General features: G+C 44.3%; 1 protein-coding gene across 1 annotated transcript; it reads right to left on the reverse strand.

The window, feature by feature from the left end:
* Positions 1 to 1,035: 1,035 nt before the first annotated feature.
* RASSF8 (Ras association domain family member 8) lies at positions 1,036 to 22,148 on the reverse strand. The gene is made up of 4 exons (XM_056847413.1): positions 21,955 to 22,148; positions 5,629 to 6,515; positions 2,552 to 2,696; positions 1,036 to 1,385 (listed from the first exon to the last, which is right to left on the reverse strand). The coding sequence occupies exons 1-4, from the start codon at positions 22,055 to 22,057 to the stop codon at positions 1,264 to 1,266; spliced, it is 1,257 nt and encodes a 418-aa protein (XP_056703391.1). The 5' UTR covers positions 22,058 to 22,148; the 3' UTR covers positions 1,036 to 1,263.
* Between the last annotated feature and the right edge of the window lie 813 nt (positions 22,149 to 22,961).

Below are 22,961 nucleotides of genomic sequence, written 5' to 3' on the forward strand. Positions count from 1 at the left end.
AGGGCGGCATTAAACTGGATCATTACAACAGAAGGACAAAAGTGTTAGCAAAACAACCCCTGACAAAACAACAACAACCCTGTGACAATTTCCTTTGGCAAGACATTTGACTGAAGGTATCTCGGTAGCGGTTTTGTTCCTCAGCAAGCACATTGTGTCAAAATATCTCAAATATAAACTCCCTATAATAAAATGCTGTCTGACTAGAAGATTCTCAAACACTAAACACAACCTTACTAGGTGAGGCTTAAATCTTGTGGAGCCGAGACAAAAAGATAAGCTTATAAAAATCCCGCAATGGCTGTATGACATTACTGGCAACAGAACAAAAATATCAGAGGCCTGTCAACGACAAAATGAGACTCAGCGTCATTCCCCTCAAGAGCATCCTGCCATAGTGAATCACAGCAATTTAACACTCTGTGGTCACACTCACTCATGTATGTTCAGATTCACACACGCACACACACGCAACTTCAGACTGCAAACATGACATTAAGGCAGAACTATGCATTACACCCGACACAAGACTGCTGCTGGAAAGCGGCCAGCCTGTGCTGAATTCTCCCCATTTCCCCACAGTGCATCAGATCACATAACCTATGTTGCGGTATGTTCATGATGTGCGTTTCTCTGCCCCTGGCCAGTGGCAGCCAGCGACATGGAGAGGCGGAGGGGCAGCTAGCGATCTGACGGAACCCAATGCGGCCTCAGGCTCCCTCTCTGTATGGATGGAGAAGGGAAGATCATCACAAGGCGTGGCGCTTTAGACAGCAGTCCTGGATTAGGCTAGACCATCAGTTCCACTCACTGCCAAGAAGACCAGGAGAAAAACCTTACATGTCAATTTATGCATACCCACTGGTCCAACGGAATAAATTAAACCATAACTCGTTTGCCTGGAGAGCTTCTTGCACTCGGTAAGGAATAATACTTCTGTAAATGCATCAGAAATGGCAACAATGAAAGTGGACATTATTTGCACGACTGCAGTTCGGCGGCCTTTGCAGCACTGCCAAACAAGCATGTCTCTACGGTTCCTGTTGTTCTTTATCGTCATTGTTCGTTCAGTGCATGGGGCAGGATTCCAAGTCTGCTGTAGGTCTGCTTAAAAATAAACACACCAACAACTTGGTGGCTTCTGAAAGGAAGGGTTTCCCCGACATCTCTTCATATATCACGAGAAGCAACAGAAGCAATAGGAGGGAAGGGTACACGGTCTGTGGTACCTTCATAGGTCCTCTCCAAAAGAGGTATATAGTGTTATACATAAATGCCTTCTGGGTTAAAACCAGATGACAGCGGATTCTGCAGGATCCGAAGATTGCTGGGGAGCTGTCTTGATGAACCGGGGCGCTTCAGGCTTCCAGACTGAAATGGAGGTTCTGGGGGAAAGAAGAGATTTGTTAGCAAGAGATTATTCATTTCTCTGTTTAAACCCAAGAATCAAACCCAAGAATCAATTTACATGCACTAAATCCACAGGATCAAAGAGAAGCAATTTTACATCCTGCTGGTTTCAATGGAAGAGATTTAACTGTATTGTTGAATCATGTGCATGCCCGTTCCATCCATTCAAAAACTTTTGCTGGGTTAAAGGATGTGACAGTATTGCAAAATGTAGACTACAAAGTTTTGCATATTAACTTGCCCTCTTCCTTCGTACTCTGTCCTGTTGTGTCTCCCCTCAATGTCTAAATTCAGATTTTAGGTTTCATGGGGCAGGGATCTTACTTGGTATAGTCTCCAGGACACTCTTGGTGGTATGAATATTGTGAGCCACCCTGAGCCCAGCTTTGGCCAAGAAGGGCAGGATAGAAATTAAATAATAGTAATAATGAATGCCTACCATTAACACGGACGCAAATGTTGACAGCTATTGTAGATATATTTCCTGTATCATTCTCCCCCAATCCATTGTGCCCTGTTTGATTCTCTCCAGAGAGCCAGCGTGATGTAGTGGTTAAGTGCAGTGGACTCTAATCAGGAGAACTGGGTTTCCCCACTCCTTCACATGAGCGGCACACTCTAATCTGGTGAACCAGGTTGGGTTCCCCACTCCTCCACATGAAGCCAGCTGGGTGATCTTGGGCTAGTCACAGTTCTCTCAGAACTCTCAGCCCCACCTATCTTACAAGGTGTAGGGAAGAGAAGGGAATTGTAATTGTAAGCCAGGTATAAAAACCAATTCCTCCTCCTCCTTCTTCCAGGAATAAAGGGTCAGAAACGTCACCTCCCAGCTCTTTAGAGCAAACTCCTCTGTACTATTCCTCAGTGCCGCACTCAGACCATTATGGGGGCACTGCCATTTGTACACTCTTCCACTTTACTTATTACCTCCTGGTGCCATTTATGTATGTATTGTACCATTTTCATTACAACTGTTTCTTGTGGGTGGTTAATGATTTCATTTAGGGAGATGTTTTTGACTGATGACAAATCTTTAAGAATAAGTCTCCTAACTAATGTAAGTTAATTCTCGGCCTGACTTCCCCAGGGGAGAGGTCAGAGACATAGGGCATTTGTTCACCATGGAATTCCCAAGGCATACCTCTCTCAAGCTCTGTGTGCGAAGCCTCCAGTTCAGAGGGTTCCGCGGGCAGCACAGTGACCTTGGTCCCCGTTTGCTGGATAAATTGCTGGAGGTTCACTTGCCGCAGCTCTTTGGTCAGCTGCTCGAGTTCTTGCTCTCTGTCCTGAGAAGAAAGGTATCCAAACAAACTTATTCACATTTGCACAATTAAAAACAAAAAAACAAGCCAAGAGAGCAATAGCTTCATTTTAAACAGGGATGAAAGTGGGTGATTCTTGAGAGAGGTAAATACAGGTTTGCAAAGTCTAAGGCAGAGTTCAGTATTTTGAATTTGCTGTCCCTGCCCACCCTGCCAACAGCATTATGGTATTTCAGGGCACCAGAAACTCCCCCCCCCAACCACCACAGACATTGTTGACAATTATGAGCTGGAAATTCTGTATTCATGGTGAGGTACGGCACAGCAATGTGGCAAACCGGACATGAGACAAGAGCACACTTTTTATATTGGGGACAGTCTAGTCATTTTAATTGCCTGAAACCTTCCCCTTCCCTCTGCATTGTTTACAATATATTTGTAATGTTTTTATTTCATTCTTCTCACCTGCTGTAATCCAGTTTTACTGCATTGTTTTATTGTATGTAATTATCGTCCTGTATCTCTCTGTTTTTATAATTCTGTAGTTCTTCTTAAGTCTCAATGAGGAAGGCGGACAATAAATGAAGAGAAGGAATATCCATAGTCATGCACCCTGCATCCCCATGTTGAGGAGTGGTGGTGAAGGATGGAAACAGATTGTGTAGATACATTATGTACACTCCTATACCCTGAGTTACATGTCATATCATATGCAGGAGCGAGGATGCGCAGCCCCACTGCCACATCACATGTCTAGAATTTCTTCCTGAGGACCACAGGAATCAGTTCAGCTCCTGGATTCTAACTCTTTGCAGTAAGATTTCAGAAGCGTCTTGGAACTGGGGTGGCCTAGGAAATTTAATTTAAGCGAAAGTTCACTTTCTTATCATTTTGACACTATCTAAAGCAGTGATACTCAGTGGCTCAGGAGCCATAGGTGGCTCTTTAACATGTCACCTGTGGCTCTTCTAAGTACTCTTTTCTATGGCATCCATCCCATGTTTCAGGAAGTATGCAATTTCTTTAGATATTAGGATAGTTCCATCATTATTGTAGAAGAAGAAGAAGAGTTGGTTTTTATATGCCGACTTGCTCTACAACTTAAGGAAGAATCAAACCAGCTTACAATCACCTTCACTTCCCCTCCCCACAACAGGCACCCTGTGAGGTAGGTGGGGCTGAGAGAGCTGTGACTAGCCTAAGGTTACCAAGCTGGCTTCATGTGCAGGAGTGGTGAAACCAATCCAGTTCACCAGGTTAGCCTCCACCGCTCACGTGGAAGAGTGGAGAGTCAAACCTGGTTCTCCAGATCAGAGTCAACCACTCTTAACCACTACACCATGCTGGCACTCAAAGATACTTGTCCATGAGGAAACATAGAGACATAGAAACACAGAGCTGAAAGGGACCTCAAGGGCTGTCAAGTCCAACCCCCTGCACAATGCAGTAAATTCACAACTATCCCCCCATTCCCACAGTGACCCCTGCTCTATGTGCAGAGAAAAGTGAAAAACTTCCAGGGTCCCTGGCAAATCTGGCCTGGAGGAAAATGGAGGAGCAGATCAGGGCTGTAGAGATGTGGGTGTTCTGTGTATGAGGCTGAGTCAACACATGCGACTGATACCACTGAGGAACACTAACTCATAAACAAAACTCCTTGCAAGTAGAAAACCCTTCCTCCAGGAAATCAGTAGAAATTGAATGGTATTTTTAACATAGAGAAGCACTTCTTTCTGAACATCCAGTCAAATAAGCAGTTCTTAAATTCAAGCTTAATTTATAAAACAGCAAATTACAATGAATTAGACTGTCCTTTTCTCCTCATAGACAGGAAACTTTCAATGGAATCACCATAACATGTCTTAGATGTTTTTCAGGACAGAGCTCAATGTATTAGTGTCTGCCTTCCTCATCGCCATCTTAGCTCCAATCTCCCTCCACATGCACAAGGGCTAGCTAAGGTTCAATAGTGGTGGGGAGAGGCAACCCTATATCTATACCTTTTATAGTTCTTCAAGCAGGTACCAGCAAGACACACGGGGGGGTTCCCCATCCTTCCCCCTTCGCTGGCCCTCAGTTCCACCACCTCCACAGGCCTGGCTTATACGGCAGCAGTGGCTCAGGCTCCTGCTCCCCCATCCTCAATAGGGAAGCTCACAGGGAGGCCACACATGTTTGTCATGGACCATACCCTGAAAAAGAAATGCCACCCACCACACTCCTCCCAAATGCCCGCTCCTCTTTTGCCCATTGTGTACATTTCCCAATCATTTCACACCATATGAAAAATTCGCTATTACCTAGGCAACTCAGCTTTAAAAGGCCCAAGCAAAAAGCAAACAACCCAAAAAAGCCCCAACAACTTTGAAGAAGAAGAAGAAGAAGAGTTGGTTTTTATATGCCGACTTTCTCTACCACTTAGGGAAGAATCAAACCGGTTTACAATCACTTTCCCTTCCCCTCCCCACAACACACACCCTGTGAGGTAGGTGGGCCTGAGAGAGTGTGACTAGCCCAAGGTCACCCAGCGGGCTTCATGTGGAGGAGTGGGGAAACCAACCCGGTCCACCAGATTAGCATCCGCCGCTAATGGAGAGGAGTGGGGAATCAAACCTGGTTCTCCAGATTAGAGTCCACTGCTCCAAACCACTATACCACGCTGGCTTTGCCACTCTCATGCTGCTGAATCCTCACAGGGAGAAGAATTAAAAGAAAAGAAGGGATTCCTTAGAGAGGCGTGTAGAGAGCCCGGAGAAATATGTGCAAACACCACAGAACTCAAGCACATGCCCCCAAGTAGCACCTGAAAAGTAGATAACGAAGCTCAACGTTTTTCAAGTGACGACAGCCATGCAGATCGTTATGGGTCAACCCCTCCCCCAGGGCACTTGAGGAATACAGAATCATTCAGGATAGGTGATTTTTCAAAAACTAAACTGCATGAGGACACTCTCACCTGCAACCGTTTGGCAGCCTGGCCCAGAGACCTTTCAACAGCTTTAATGCCATTTTCCAGCCGGAGGCTTTGCTGCCCTTGAACATCAATTTCCCCTTTTACTTTGTCGATCTTCTCTTTGACTTCTTCTTCGTTGACTTTCGACTCCTGCACTTCCCGGTGTAACTTTTCTGCCTCCAGGCTGCTTTCCATGCCGTGAATCTGGGCCACGTATTCCTTCAGCTTGCTCTCACAGTCCACGATTCTTTGCCGGATCTCCTGGAGCTGCTCTTTCAGTTGCTTCTCATTCTCTTGCTCAATCTGGAGCTCGTTCTCCCAGAATTCCTCCTCCTCAATTTCCACCTCGTTCCTTTTGATCTTCTGCTCCAGTTTGACAATGTCATCTTCCAGGCTGTAACTGTACCTCTGCTCCCAATACTGGATCTCGGCATTGTTAGAGTCCAGCTGTTTCTCAATTGACTGAAGTTTCTCTGTCTGGAGGTGAATCAATTTCTTCAACTCGTCGACGGTCGTCTTGCAGCTGAGAACTTTCGGCTTGAACTCTGAGTCTTTACCTTTGCCAAATATGTCCATTAATCCTTTCGCCCCTCCAGTGAAAGTCAAAGATTTCCTTTTTGGCTCCCTTCTTTTTATTGCCTTGTCATTCTGAGGCCGCAGCTTGGCCAGGGGGGGTAGACTCTGCCGATACAAAGTTCTTTCGGGTATCCGAGCAACACTGTCTGAGGTTGGCCTCTCGCTGAGAGATGGCCCTGTGCGCCGTAAGACTAACTGCACATCGCTAGCATATTGCCCCCATTTGTTCAAGGAGATTATGGGGTTTTCGTGAGGTGCGAGGTGCCTCTCGGTATCTCTCCATTTTTCTATCAAGGTGTACCTTCCTGTACGACCTAGAAGAGAAAAATCAGAGGCTGAAATTATTGCATGCAATATCTAATACAACCCGACAGAGGGAGCAACTAGATAAAGAGACAGCCCACAACAGCCGAGGAAGTGGGACAGCTTGTCAAACCATAGATTAATAATGTAGCCTGTATTAAGAACATTTCCCTTGTTTATGCGAACTAAGAATGTGAGTGCAATTGTTTAAATTTGCGCAGATTGTTACAGCACATTGCTATGAAAGTTTATCTTCAAACAGAGCTGTGCACCACCAGATGTTTGACAACCTCCCTGGGCGCTGCAAGCAGGCAGCACTGTAACATGGAAGGTTTACTAAAAGTGGGGAGGGGGCTGCCACACCACTTGGGTCATGGGCTCTGCTTGGCTTGGCAGGTTACAAGTGCTGCAAACTGGCAATAAGCTTTGCCTTGGTGGCTTTCTAAGCAAAGGTATCTTATTCCTTAAACTCAGAAAATTTGGGGGGTGGGGAGAAAAGAAACAAAAAACAAAATTCTCCTCTCCCTGGTTAAAATGGCAAGCTGAAGCCACAACTAAGAGCAGAATTTGGAGTCTGAACTGCTGAACAGGGCAAAAATGGGAGGATCCATATGTCGCATGCCAGGGTTCACCTCATGGCATTCTGGGGTTGTCACCCCATTTGGCTTTGTGCCCCCTTGAACTCACTATAATAAATGCAGGGGCTGGTAGCGGAGAAGTCTTTGTTTGTGGACCCTGAAGCATGGCAAAAAGCATGGTACCAGTGACTAGAACAGGACTATCCTGGAGTAGAATAATAGAATCAGAGTTGGAAGGGTCATCTAGTTCAACCCCCTGCACAATATATGAAATTCACAACTATCTCCCCCCCCACACACACACACCAAGTGACCCTTACTCCATGCCCAGAAGTGGGGGGGGGACCCTCCAGGATCCCTGGGCAATCTGTACACGTAACTGATCTATTTAGCACTTCGAAGATTACCTCAGAAAACCAAAGCACAGCCCAGGCCTGCAGTATCATCCTCACTGTAAGGATTAGGGGGGCTGCAGCTGAAGGGCCATAACTACAGGTGACCAGCAAGGTCGTCCCCCATTATTACCTTCAGCTCTAACTCCTCATCTGTACTATGAAAACAATAAGACTGGCCACTCAGGCAGAGGTAAAACTGGAACTTGGAGACTCCCTGGCTTTAAACTCATCCTTATAAGCACTCTGACACATCAGCGAAACTCAATAAAGATATACTTGCTGTACAGACTGGCTTTGTACCAGTCAGTTCAGCCTAAAGCATTCCCCCAAAGAACCGTCACATGGTTAATGTGACACTGAGAATTCTTGGTAAGAGATTTAATAGCCCCCCCAACATCTCCCCCCAGTAATCTCTTAGAAGAAGGAATAGCAGCTAACAGCGCATTCCTGAAAGGAATGCCTGCGCCAGGCTTAGGAGGCAACCCAGTGGCGTTGCCTCCTAAGGAGGTTTCAGCACCGCCAAAACCTCTACCCGGCGTAAAAAAACCGTGCAACCGGAGATACAACAGCTATCTCAGCTTTAAAAAAAGGGGGCGTTCCTGAGCCGAAATGGCTCAAGAGGCCGACTGTCAGCCCGCCCCCCGGCCGGTGCCAAAACATCCCCCGGGGCACCGTTACACCCCAGGAACACCTCCCAGGGCGCCGGAATGCCTCCCGGCTCGCCGCTGCGGCCTGTGCCGGTGGCCAGAGGCTAGCGGGAGGCAGCAGCGGCTGGGCCCAGCCCTGCTGTGGCAGCAGCCGGGGACCAGTGGCCAGGCCTGCACGCCGGCGCTGGGGCCATTCACGCCGGCATGCGCCTTCCAGGCACTGGCGTTGTGGGCCCCTGCGCCAGCGGAGGCCTTTGTCGGCCTCCTAAGGGCTTTGGGCACGACCGCTGGCGCACCTCAGGAATGGGCTCTAAGTCAGTTACAGTATAGAGCAGGGGCGTTGAACTCATTTGCTACAAGCGCCGGATATGCCATAAATGTCACTTGGTCAGGCTGGGCCATGTCTCGCCAGCCCAGATCAGGATGGCGGGGGTGGTGGCTGCCTCAGCTGGCTCGCAGGCCAGGCAAGTGCTCTAAGGGGCCAGATCCAGCCCCCAGGCCGTATGTTTGACACCCCTGGTCTAGAGTATGAATATCCATTATGCCAATCTGAGAAGTGTTTTTATGCTTATTAACTGTTGCTATGATTAATTACGGGGCAAGGATCATGACTGTATCCTATATGTTATTTTTATGGTTAACAGCGTCGAGAGGAAACTTAACAGAATTGTGAGTCGCATACATCCAGACCAGAATTAGTATGTGCGTCAGGCAGCCCCCTTCCCCCAAGTGGGTGGCACAACACATCTTTGATACTAGTACAAAAAGCAAAATTAAACACAGCCCCGTCGAGGAAATATAACCACCTCATTAAAGTTGTCAAAAGGGTAACAAGCAAAGCCTTTCCCAGATACTCATAGCAAAGCGTTGCGGTCTGGCAGTCTCTCGAAGTCAATATCCTAATTTTTTCAGGGCTCTTGGACTTGCAGCAGAAATGATGCTATTAAAGGCCTCCTGTGCCAACCAGAGAAAGGTATAAACTGTGTTTCAGCAGGCAACCCACTTAGCACAGCCTGCAATTTCAGGTTGGTTTGTCATTAAATCAGCTATTATAGTACTAAAAAACAAACCAGGAAAAATAAGAGGATAATGACTGCATTTGCAAAGTTCACTGAATTAAGGAATTAAGTAAAATGCCGAACAAACAAGCCACTGCTCATGACTTGGATTATAGTTTTGATATTGGCTTTGAGCTTTCATAAGAAACTGGTGTTCTGGTTTACAAAATTGTCAGAGAGAGGGAGGGATGGAGGAAGGGAGAGGGAGAGAACTGACTAATTAGAGCTGGCCTCCATTCTAATCATGCACTGGCATTCCTATAGTTTCCACCCACTATCATCAATGTGGCCCTATCTGTGGATTCTTGAATTCAGAGATTGGAGACCTGACAGACAAGAGACATCTTTCTCCAGAGCTGTTTTGGCCTTAGAGGGAAGACTCATCAGCCCACCACCAACCATTGGTGGCTTGATATCATGTGACTTGCATGACTCATCCAAGCCTGGCTACATTCAACAGCCACCACCCCACAAAAGCCAGTGTGGTACAGTGGTTAGAGTTTCAGACTAGGACTTGGGAAAGCCAGGTACAAATCCCCACTCTTCCATGGAAACTCACTCAGTGACCTTGGGCCAGTCACACACTCTCAGCCTAACCATACCTCACTGGGTTTGTTGTGAGGATAAAATGGAAGGGAGAAGAACAATGTTTAGCTGCTTCGGGTCCCCAACTGTAGAGAAAGGCAGGGTATAAATTAAGTAAATAGATACAGCTGAAGATGGGGGGGGGCAAATAAAAGTGGGTGGGTAGGTGGGAAGGAGAATAGAAAGCAAGGAAAGATGAGATTATGGGAACTGCCAAGGAGAAAAAGAGGAAATAGTATGGTGAGGTGGATACAGGGGGGAAGCGAGGTGGCTCCTGCAAGTCCTTGCAGGTTCTTTACTGTGCAACTGGGCCTGGCAATGGCACCACACAGAGGTTTCTCAGGGAGAGACTGCCAGGGGCGGGGAAGGAGGGAAAGCTGAAGATAGTGGAGGCAGATACAGATAGGTTTGGCTGATGGGTGCGGAAGAGAGAAGGAATCAGGGAAAGGGGAGATGCTATAGGGGCTTTTTGGGGAAGGGAAAGAAGAAATAATGGGGAAGGGAAAATGGGATGCTCCCCACAAGTCCTTGTGGGTCCCCCACTTGTTTAGTATAATTCACTGCATGAATCAAGGATGTCATGTAACAAGTGTGATTTCCTACTCCCAGTCAGCAAAAGCCATACATAGGGACTGCAGAGAGCAGAACTTCAGTTCTGCCTGCCCTCAATTCATGTAGAGAGTTGTAGCATACCTGTGGGAAACCTTGCTGAGGGGGATGCCAAGCCCTATCTCATCTAGCTTTTACAGCCCTGGAAACTGAACAGAAATTAAGCTTATTACCCAAATCAGAACACACCTATACAATAATAATATTCATCTGGACAGGAATGCCAACTTCTGTCATCTTGGGGGCTGCTCTATTCTCTATACCAAAGGTTCCCAAACTGTGCTCCAAGGAGCACTTGGTGCTCCGTGAAACATCTCCTAGTGCTCCATGAAGAGATTGGAAAGAAAAATACCGTCATTCGGTTTAGTATATAGGTGCTAGGTGAAAATTAGTGCTCCGTGACTGAGTTCTCTTCTGAAAAGTGCTCCATGACTCAAAAAGTTTGGGAACTTTTGCTCTAAATAACAGATTGGGACCAAGCAGCAGTCAGCTTCATAATAAAACTGGAACCATCAACCCATGAATTCCTGGATTTAGATTTGTCTTTCAAATAACTATTGATTATGGAAAAATAAATGAAACTTTCAAGGAAATGCCATTCCTTAATTTTTAGAAGTTTCTTGGGATTTTTCAAGATGATCAATACTGGTGGGGACAGCTTAAATATGGTTTACTTCTCAAGCTGTTACTGGCCAGTATGCTTGCTCAGGCGTGGGGAGAAGAATTAGAGATATTTGGGAGGTAAGTAGGAGGGTTTGGGGTTGAAGTGCAAAGAGGAAGACCACTGCCAGTAAAGGATAAAGAAGTCTCCCTCATGAGAAATCCATCTTTCTATATGTGAAACTGTTAATAAAGGTCACAAATAATTGGTGTTATACGTTATCTGTGACTCACCATAGCAATGAACTTAGCCAACATGTGCTGAACCAACTGCAGTTTCAAAAGGCAGCCCCACATACATCAGGAGTGGTCTTCCTTTTTCAAGAAGGGGACACAGCTGGCGAACACAGGATGAAAATTTGCTCTAGGGGGTGAGATCTGGGATGGCTCCTGTTCAAATGTGCAAGTCATTGTTTGTCGAATCCGCTTGCGAATTTCTATGTCAACCTAACCTCTGTGATGCTCATTATATAGCAAGCCACATTCCCCATTCCTTGGGTGGCTTACCACAATTCACTGTAACCTCTTTCTCTCTCATTATGCAAGATTTGTAAACATCATGTGAAAAGAACAGTTTGCCCAGTCAGCTCCACTCCTTAAGGGCCTCCCCCCTCCCTTCCCTTTTTCATTTGTAACTTTCTCATTCTCTTTCTTAGGAATGCAGGAGGGTGGAAAGAAAGGGGTGGACAAGTGATGAGGGGGAAATCATCCAGGGAAGGTTTCCTCATGATTTACGGGGGGCGGGGGAGCTCAAAAATATTACATAAAGAGAATGCCTCACTGGATTCTATTATATATTAAAAAACCGCCTGGTGTGAAGGTCAGAGCAGTGGACTAAGAGCCACCAGTCCCTGCTGTAAAACCTCACTCTGCCATGGAACCTTGCTGGGTGACCTTGGGCCAGTTATTCCCTTGCAGCCTTGCCTACTTCATCGGTTGTTGTGAGTATAAAACAGAGGAGGGGAGCACACCGACCCATGAGTACCTTGGTGGAAGGGCAGAATAAAAATACACGAGATAAATAAAAAATAATACCCTGCATGCACAACTAGCAATACTATTGTACACAGTAGTGAATACATTCCCAATGGCAATTTTGACTACACACCAGAATTCAGACCAGTTTAAAAGTTACTAGTAAGAATCTCTTTCACAGTCAATTTTGCTGCTCTCAGTGGAAAAGGCAGTGCTGATATACCTTGCCCGCTATTACACCAGCTAAACTCAATGCCACATTAATATATCCTAGCTCTTTCTAAATGAGTCAATCTAAGCTTCCATAATGAAGACAGAAACTCTGGAAACAGATTCTATATCTATCTATAGCTATCTATATCTAATGTTTAATTTCGTGGGATGTGTTTTAATTTTAGAAAGTGACAGCAGAGAACCTTACGCAAACAGCCCACGCTTTGCTGACACGACATTACTGCAGAACGTTAACGTGAAACAATTCTACCATTTTAATTATTTTTCACTGGATGACACACCACAGACACGGGATGGGGGAGCTGTGGTATATTTGGTATGATTAAACCTTTTATGATGGTGTTGGGATAGGCATCCCATCTTTCCCAGTTTTAGTTCAGAAGTTTGGACTGCTTTGTATATAACTGAAATACAAAGTTTATTTTAAGCTAAAGAAAACTGAACTACCAGGGGAGATCAGCTGTTCCAAAAGAAAGGTAAGATATAATTGTATTATTCATGCTGGCATCTAGAAAGAAGAAATGCAACCACAAAAGGTAAAGTTTCCTGTTACACGCAGATTAATTCAACCAGAACACACAACCCTGTGAGACAAAGAGGATGGCGTAATTCCAGTACTAGAATTCTGGTACTATTCATGAGTCATGCTGTTTTCTCACTTCAAAAAACTTAAATTTCTTTCCATTCACTCCTGTGGCCACAATTCCTGGCAGCCATCTGATCTGCCCACCAATTAGGGTTGCCAACCTCCAGGTGGTAGCTGGAGATCTCCTTGGATTACAAGTGATCTTCAGGTGATAGAGATCAGTTCACCTGGAGAAAATGGCGACTTTGGGAGGTGGACTCTATGGGGAATAATAAAAATGAGCAAAATTTGCCCTTCCCAGAATCTCTCCTTTTATCTGTGATGGAAAAAAATCCACAGCTGATGTTTCGCAGAACGTTGGTTCTCGTAGGTTATCCGGGCTGTGTAACTGTGGTCTTGGTATTTTCTTTCCTGACGTTTCGCCAGCAGCTGTGGCCGGCATCTTCAGAGGAGTAACACTGAAGGACAGTGTCTCTCAGTGTCAAGTGTGTAGGAAGAGTAATATATAGTCAGAAAGGGGTTGGGTTTGAGCTGAATCATTGTCCTGCAAAAAGTAACAAAGGTAATGTGCTAACCATTGTCCTGTAAGTATCAAGATAATGTGCTAATGAGGGTGTGGTATGGAACCATTGTATCCTGAAGTGATCTGTTAATGTGTGAAATCCAAAGCTAATCCTCATGGCCATGAGGATACTTACCTTCGACAATATTTCGCAGAACAGTTTTTAAAGCCTTCCAAGGGCTGGTTTATCCTTCATGGCAGCGCTCATGGGACTTTGAGTGTGCAAGGATACCATCTGGCACGTGGCCAAGATATACACATGCAGAGGGAGTTATGTGCTGTATACTGAGGGCCAAACTAGACACAAGTGTGGCAGACACGCACTTCTTTTAACATGTCTACCCTGTTCACATATATTGTAGGTGGTGGTAGGAAACAAAAGCAAACAGAGTTCATGGTGGGGGGAGGGAATCAAGTCCTTTCCTCTCCTGCACTTTACCTCTCTCTATCCCTGACACTAGAAGAAAATCAGGAGTGGCCGGAGCGAGCAACAGTGGAAGCTGAGGCACACACCATAAAGGGGAATATGCAGCACTTCTCTCTCATGCAGTTTTTAATGTTATGTAAGCCTTGCCCGTTTATATTTGAATGAGGCACAGATATTAACAACATCTGAGTTCGACCCAAGATTGCCAAAACTGCTGCAATGGCAACAGCACAGATCTACCACACTGTCTTGGAAAGAGAGTCTGTCACTGACCATCCGTAAGAGAACATGACATGGAGCCACCCGCTCATGCAAACAGTGGCTCTGCCTGAACAGGGACTGCTAGTGAGCACGATGGTAGCTCTGTGTGCTCCTGAAGCCATGTAATTGTTGTACTATTTGAATTGCAGCGAGCAGCCTTGCTAAAGGTAAAGGGTGAAAGAGAGAGGTGGGTGGGGTGGTGGGAACTATGGCTGTCTGATGGATTGGAAGAATTGTGTGCATATCTGTCAGGCGCGCAAGTTTTGGCCATCCCTGTTATACAAAGACTATATATTGGAGAACTTCTGATTTTTAAAATGCTGCTTTTATGCTTCTGAGTTTTATTTAGCTGGGTTTTAATAGTTGTTAATGTTACTGATTTTATGGTTTTACAAGTGGGGGACCCAAGAGGACTTGCAGAAGCGAGGATCTTATTTTCCCCATCTCTCCTCCCCCACTTTTTCCTTTTACCATTCCCTGGTAGAACCCATAGACTCTCCCCTTTTCCTGCTTCCTTTCCTCCTTCCCACCCTCCAGCCAACCTACTTTTATCTGCCTTTGCTTCTTCAGCTTTCCTTCCTCCCCTACCCTTTTCTCCCTGGGGAAAGTCTTGCCAGGCAGTAGGGTGGCCGGGGGTGGGCTGGGCTGCACAGTGGCCAATGCTAGGCTGGGCTATGCTGGTTTGAGTTGTGCAGTGGCCACAGCCAAGCCAGGCTGTGTTGTGCAAGTAGTGAGTTTTTGGTAGTCACCACGAGGCCTGTCCCCACTGAGTCATCCTCCATCAAAGGACATGACAATGGACAGGGTGGTGGGACCTTTTCTAGGGCTGTTTCAGCCTCCCAGTCCACTCCTGTTTCCTTCCCCTTCCCTCTGGCTTTGCTTTACAGAAACTACTGCTCACCTAAGCATCACACTGTTTTTAAAGGCTAGCCATTTCGTCTGATGACCTAAATGCATCATCAGCCTTGCTGAGAGATATCAGATAGTTCTGTATGGCCTTCTGTCTAACAGCAATGCTTGGTGAATCCAAATGACACTGGAATGTTTATATCCAAGGCACAATCATCTTGTTTCACTCACAGGTGGATTTAAAAAAAATCTGCAAAGCTTTACAAAAAGGCCTCCTTGCAACCAATGAGGCAGAAAATTATTGGTTTGTTATAAGTCAGTAGGATTTATCTGGGCTGCAGACTCCTGAGGGCTGAGCCATTAACAGCCAAGCCAGCCAAGCTGAAGGCTAATAGATTGGCCTGCGTCCACTTCGGCATGCCAGGTGAGGTCATATGTCTAAAATGTCCACGAAAAGCTACAGTTTTTCAGGTGTTCCAGCAATAAATTGTGTCCAGGAAATAAAACACTTGCCAACTTGATACAGACAGGCATCTCTGCGGGCAGACTTGATCAACTATTAATTACTTAGTGAGTAGATTGAAAAGTGATGGTTGCTGCTGAGTTTTAAAACCAACAAGATTTCGGACAGCTCAAAATGTTCTGGTCTAGAATTTTTAGACAGCTTCTAAGAAATCGCAGTGGATGCAGCCGGTCTGTATCAGGCCCATATTTGTGGCTCCTGGGGTAGGATTGAGGAACTGAAAACTGTCCGTGGCTATGCATATTTATAGACCTTAAATCACACACTGGCAAAGACTGCAATCCTACACATACTTTCTCTAGGCATAAGTGCCACCGAAAAGGATCAAACTGTCATCTGTTTGGCAAGTATGGGGGTGGTGATGCACTGGGGAAAAAAAGATTTCCAGAATGGAGGAAGAAGACAAAATCTGAAACAAGGTTTTAGAGACTGGCTCTTGGATACATAAAACAGTTGCAGAAATGCGGTGATTTGTTCCCCCTTTTAAATGTTTTAATAATAATAAACATTCAGAAAAGCATATTAAAAACTGCATATAAATATCAACCACCCTCATAGCTAACGTAAGAGAAAATGGTTAATCTACATTTTTTAAATACAATGGACTATATACTCAAAAAAACTAACATTTAGCATAGCCACCTACTTCTTGACTCCCTCATTCTCGACTCTAATGCACATCAAGGTTAAAAATTCTTGCTAGACATTTTCAGCAGCCGTTTTACTGTTCCAATATTGTAAAAAGTCTAGTGTTGTTTCCAGAATTCCTTCTTAGAGTTTTTAGAAGGGTGCTTTTATACACAAAGATTACATTCCAAATTTTACATTTCCATTGCACTAATGTTGGTAGCAAACCCTGTTTCCAACAACTATCAAGATTCTTGCTACATAAGCACAATATAAGCCCATGACACAGAAGAGCTGTATTGGTGTCTCATTATCCCTCTTTCAGTCCATCCCTGAGTGTGTGTGTGTGGGAGGTGGTTCTGTGGCAGCCAGAGGATTTTATTCTTAAAACCCAATGGAACTCCCCATACAGTTCCAGGGGGCTGCACCACAATTTTTCCAGCATATCTCGATGCCTGCAAAAATTGTGCTTTTCGAGCCTGAAAGGGACTAGGAAGCTGCCTAAAGGCAGCTCCGCTCCTGGGCACCCCCTCAGAATGCCCTCTGGATGCCGGTGCAGGGAGATATGCCAGGGTAATGCCAGCCGGAGTCCACACTGGCATCTAAGAGCCACATTGCCGCTGTGTAAGTTGCCCTACGTCGGTGTCTGTGTCGGTTTACATGGCACAAGTGTCACACACGCCAGCGTAGGGGTCATGCTGGCTCCTATGGGCATTCGCTTCCCCCCTTTAGGAATGGGCTGTTAATTATCCTAGTAATTCTACCAATGTATTTGCTGGGATGGAATAGCTAATAATTTTTAATAGCAACTGATATTGCCCTCCAAAATCCTTCCATAATTTCACAATGCCACCAAATAGGGAGAAAAGTCCCTAAATGTATAAATTCCACTGCACACTAGAAAGTCCCATCTGCAATTTCCTTTCTCATTCTGGTTAACAATTTAAACCTTGTTTTTTCCAGATTACAAAGTATTATGTATACTCTGGATGTTCTGTACTGAGCAGGCAGGGCAACCAGGTCTTCTCAAGTTGTACTAGTCCCTTAGCCCTAAGGCTGGACATGCTTGGAAAGCTGGAGGTATCCAGCAAGCTTCTCCTCCCAACCTAAGGCTTAAATAGGCTGAGAAGAAAGCAGCACCCAGGGACCATGATCTGGCTCAGGAGGTGGGGCATGAGCTGCAAGCCTAGCACTGTGTCTTTGCTGAGCTATCTTAGCATGAGCCTGCTGCCTCATGTAAAGAACAGATTTGCATTACTAAGTTTAAGTGAGCAGAAATCAGATGAAGTATGGGTTGAAACCAGCAATATTAACAAGGAAGACTGCACAAAGACTATTCCTGTAGCCAAAATAAATGAAAAGCCTAGATGGATGACTAATGAAACTCTTAAAATTGTTACAGATAGACAAGAAGCAAAAGTAAAAGGTGATGGAAATAGAATCAGAAGTCTAAATGCAGAGTTCCAGAAACTTGAATGTAGGGACAAAGAGAACTATTATAATAACTAGTGTAAAGATATAGAAGAGAACAACAAAAAAGGCCGAACAAGAGATCTGTTCCACAAGATCCAAGAAATCAAAGGGAATTTAAGCACAGTTAAGCACAGTAAAAAATCAACATGGAAATACATTAACTGAATAGGACAAAGCAAAATAAAAATGGGAACAATACACTGAAGAACTATACAGAAAAGATGAAAGGATGACAGATTTCTTCAAAGAAGAAATTTTAGAAGAAGAACCTACAGTTTCAGAAAGTAAAGTAAAAGCTGCACTGAGAGTAGTTGGGAGAAACAAATCATCGGGAATAGATGAGATATCAACAGAGCTACTCCAAGCCACAGAAACGGAGTCCATTAACATTTTAATAAGTATATGCCAACAAATACGGAAATTGCTCAGAGAATAGAAACACTCAATCTACATTCCAATTCTGAAAAAAGAAGATGTCAAAGACTGCAGCAATGATTGGACCACTGCATTAATTCCTAAATTATACCAGTGGCCTTTTAAATAGCACCCATATTTGATTGGTTATATAGCTGTTATAATGGACACACAGAAAAAGTTTTCCACTCGCTTCTGATGACTTATATATATATATATATACAAAATCTTATTCCCATAGGAATCTGTAAATATGCTTCAACTTTCTTCCCCTCTGGCATATCAAAGTCATTTTTAAAAATCTAAAATAAAGATCAGCTGCTGTCAGACACAATTATCAGCAGTTATTACTGCCTCATTTCCCTTTCAATTGTTCTTTTCAAGGCTTCTATTATTTTCTTCTCTGTCTTTCCTGCTATCTGTCTGTTCAAAACCCTGTTTAGATTACAAAGAGTGATGGCAAATCCTGTTTATAATAATCATTTTATTCAGATGCCCACAGGAAGAGCAGACATCTGTCAAACAGAAAGCCTTCTTAAATATTCCACAGTCAACCTTTGATTGTGAAACTGCTTCTGGAAAGCATTAAAGATAAGATATTTCTCCTGCAAATAATATTAATATTATGCACCTCCCTCCCAACTGTTTCATATAGGAATAATCCTTTAGGAACACTCAAAATTTGTGTCTGGAACTACTTTGGACAGCTGGGCAGCTGGGCTGTCCAAAGAATCAAATTACAGAGAAGACCTCAACTGGGTTATGAAATCATTTAATAGCTGCTAAAGTTGTTTTAGACTCATGTTATAGAAATCCAAAACCTACAGAGTTCTGAGAAGCCCACACTCATGATTCAAACCCAGCCTCAGTATTCATGCTCATGCTTACAAAGAGACAGTTGCAGAGGCCTGTATCTAGCCACACTATGCCAAAAAATGTGCTACACAGATAACTATGGCACATATTTTAGACTAGAATCTAAAGAAAACTCCCGTTAAAATTCTTGCACACTAGGAGTAAAAGTTAAGGCAGCACAACCCACAACAGAGTACTGGGAAGGAAGTGGCCAAAAGGGATTCCCCGCCCCCATCTTCTACTTTGAGCCTCCCCAATACAGACAGTTCAGGAGGGATGCCAATTCTAGTATGGGAAATTCCTGGAGACTTGAGGGGGGGAGCCTACGCGGGGTATAATGCCATAGAGTCTACCCTCCAAAGCAACCATTTTTTTCAGTGGAACTGTATCTGTAGTCTGGAAACAATTTGTAATTCTGGCAAAACACCAGGCCCTCCTGGAGATCCAAAACACCAGTTACTTTGAAGTTACTTTCATCCCTGTTGCACACAGAGTATTAGAGGATACAGTATGTGGACAGTACAATACCAATGTCCCATCACCAAAATTACCATTTGTTGCCACATGGGAACATTGATATGCCAAAGCAAGAAATACCTATATAAAGCTCATACCCTGCCAGAAATTTTGTTAAGTCTTTAAGGTGCTACTGGACTCTTACTCTTTTCTACTATAGAAAGGTATTTCTTGATAGATATTTCCCCAAAAGTTTAAACTGCAATACAAACAATAGAAACTACTCAAAACTTTGCAGACACAGAACATACAGGCTGTGAGAACACATGGAAAGAAAGCAAAAGAGAGAAAGAGAGGGAGGGAGGGAGAAATTATATAAGCATATGTGGATAAAAGGGTTTTGTACTTGCAGGTCCTCCAGATCTATCGTGACCCACATATTGTGGGTGTTTGCCTGAACTACAAATTGGAATGGAGAGAAAAGTCAGACTCTTGGCAACATGCTGCTCTTGGTGAATTTGCTGCTCTGTCTCTCACATATAGACCCAAAAATAAAGGCAAAAAAAGAGAAGTGTGCAATATCAAATTGAAGTGCCTACTCACAAGTACATTCTCTTGTACTGAGCGCTTCAGCCTCCTCTTCAATGAGCAACAAACCCCTTTCCCTTTTCTTATGAAGAGGGAAAAGGAGGGAGAATTATCTAATACACCACAGCTGTAAGATGAGATCTAAATGAGTTTAGTTCATAATAAACATATGAAAGTCTGTACTGTGTGATTTCTTAAAGGGTGCTTGGGGGAGAATGTACTTGGAGGGAAGACTAAGATGTAATAGCTATCTTCTCTAATCCCCCCAAAGATTTCTTGACAGACTTTCATAGAGCATTTATAAAATACGGTTACCACTTCCCCTTGTTTTTCTGTGATAGCAATCAGGTGGGCTGTTTTCACAAACAAGTAACTGCAATGTATTATTAGCCAGATATTGCATCATCTCAGATACTAAACACAGATTCTTCCACAGCAACCTCCCACCACTACAGATATTGCAAGGTAGGAACAGTCATGCAAGATTAATGACCACTATAGAAGACATGAAAAACATGCTGTTTCCTCCTTGCTTTGGGATTCAAGAATAATACAAGAGTGTTTTTTAACTTTTAATTGCCAGAATCTTAACTTTTTTAAAAATCAAAACTTTTATTTTTCTCATTGTCTAGTAATAAATGTGACACACTGGGCTTCTAGAGATTACAAATTATACCTAGTGACAGAAGTCCTGTTGGACAAACAGGTCTCTACGCAAAAGAATAAATGGACATAAATCCAACATTAAAAACTGCAACACTAAAAAAAAAAAAAACAGTGGGAGAGCATTTTAATCTTCCAGGGCATTCTATAGCTGACCTAAGAGTGGCAGTCCTCAAACAAAGAACCTTCAAGGGGACATTACAATGCGATATTGCTGAACTTGAGTTCATTCACAAGTTCAGAACAATGGACCCCCTGGGCTGAATAAAGACATAGGCTTCTTATCTTACTACAGATCCTAATTTTCTGGCATTTCCTCTCTGCTCTAATCAAGTTGATTACAATATGCATTGTACCTTTGATCCTTTACAACAGGGTGGGGAACATCAGGCCTGGGGGCCGTTTAAGGCCCGCGAAATCATTTGGTCTGGCCCTTTGTGTGTCCTGGCAGATCTCTAGCTCAGAAGGATCTAAAACTGGCGATCTGCCCCCTCCCGTGGACATGAAGAGCCTCTATTTGAGGCAGATGTGAGTTTGTTTTGCTGAGAAAAGGAACCTTTTCTTCCCCCTTGCAGAAGAGTCGGTAGCTATGGAGCTGCTAGGACTGCCCAAGAAACTGTGTTAATCCTTTCCCACCAGGGCCATGGAGAAATGTATTCCCTACAAGAAGGCTGGGGCGGAAGTGGTGACAATGGAAGGGTTAAAGGGGGCAGGGCCAGAATGAGGGGGGGGGAGTTCTTAGCCAGTGTGTCCTCATTTCATCCCTGCAGGTGGAGGTAGCAGGAGCTGGCTATAGAATCCAGCCCTGACCATGTGGAGCAGGAGCAACTCCGGCGTGCAGCTAGACGGCTACACCCAGCTGGTGCAACAGACCATCCTGTGCCACCAGGTAGGCGAGTGCACCACCGGTTGGATGCCTGCCTGCTTGCCCGTGCTGGGGGGGGTCATCTGGGGCAGCTGCCTGCTTGGGGCTTGGTCAGCTAATTTTTAAGTTGATAATTTAGTATGGCCCACGAATGTTGTTATAAATATTCAAATGGCCCTTGGAGGAAAAAAAGTTCCCCACCCTTGCTTTACAAGGATTCTTTACAACACCCCTCCTACCTTCTTACTTGGATATAAAGACTCAGAGATCTCCATTCCTACTCGTGTCTGATGAAAGGAGCTTTGACTCTCAAACGCTTATACCCTGCAAATCTTGTTCGTCTCTAAGTTGCTAGTGGACTTGAATCTAATTGGGGAATGGAAGGATCGATCGTGGAATCATGTGGACAGAATCAGTTCTTCTGAGCAAAGAACCACTTCAAGGAATTTCTCATGGGATGGCCATAAAGTAAGAAAATGTGGTGGTTGATAAAGAAGGGTCTTTGGTAGCACAAAGTTTAACAACCACAAACCTGGAATACAAGAGCACTATTTACTCACCTATAGCCTGAGCAAGCGCTATCACAACTTCCTGGCATGTTGTAACTTCCGTGACGCCACAAACAATCCTCTGGACGCCATCCACCCATACTTTCAGCTCCATGATTTAGTGGATCACCCAAAGGCCATGAATGCAGTGGTCACAATGTCAAGTCATGTTTACAGTAACAGAGATGGCCAGCATACTGCCAGCGATTATCTGGAAAAGAAAAATACAACAACCTAAGTGTTGGAAGTCTGCCACAAAAATCTCAAAGTGAAAAAGTGAGCCAGAAAATCTCTGCCCTCTTCTTAGGGTACCTCCAAGAGGTGCCCGGAGTTCTCCTGGAAGTCCAACTGATCTCCAGACTACAGAAATCTGTCCCCCTGGAAGAACCGGCAGTTTCAGAGGGTGGACCCTATGCCATACCATATATCCTTGGTGAAATCCCTCTCCGAATCCTCCACAGGCACTGCCCACAAATCTCAAGGAATTTCCCAGACTGGAGTTGGCAGCCTTAACCCTGCCTGAGTCAGAAAACTTTATTTAAAAAGTGATATGTATCTATCTGCCTTTCTCTCAGACCCCCGGAAACTGGAATGCAGCCTAAAAATTAAGAACAAAATAAAACAACTGTTTCCATTTCCCAACAAGGAATAGGTTTTAAAAGTTTTGAGACACAGGTTTAGAAGGAACTGCCTTCCCCCAAGCTACAGAAATATCAAGATATTTTAATATTTGGAAAAATCACTTCCCCCCCCCCCTCTCTCTCTCTTTCACACACACACACATTTTATCATTAAGAACCGGGAAACAAGCACCATTTAAAAATATATATGCAGCAATATGAACAACTTCTTTTAAAAAGCACCTTTCCCTTTAGAAGTATATAAATAATATTTCCCCCTGACAAGCCAAAATTTGCAGTCACTTTTTTAAAGGCCAAAAGTTCATTATTTACCTCAGCAAAACTGATCTAGGAATACCTTCCACTCTTAGCAAAACATGCCTAGAGTCAACTTCAGAA

Source organism: Euleptes europaea, chromosome 3, assembly GCF_029931775.1.
Source record: "Euleptes europaea isolate rEulEur1 chromosome 3, rEulEur1.hap1, whole genome shotgun sequence".
In the NCBI taxonomy this organism is placed as follows: Eukaryota; Metazoa; Chordata; class Lepidosauria; order Squamata; family Sphaerodactylidae; genus Euleptes; species Euleptes europaea.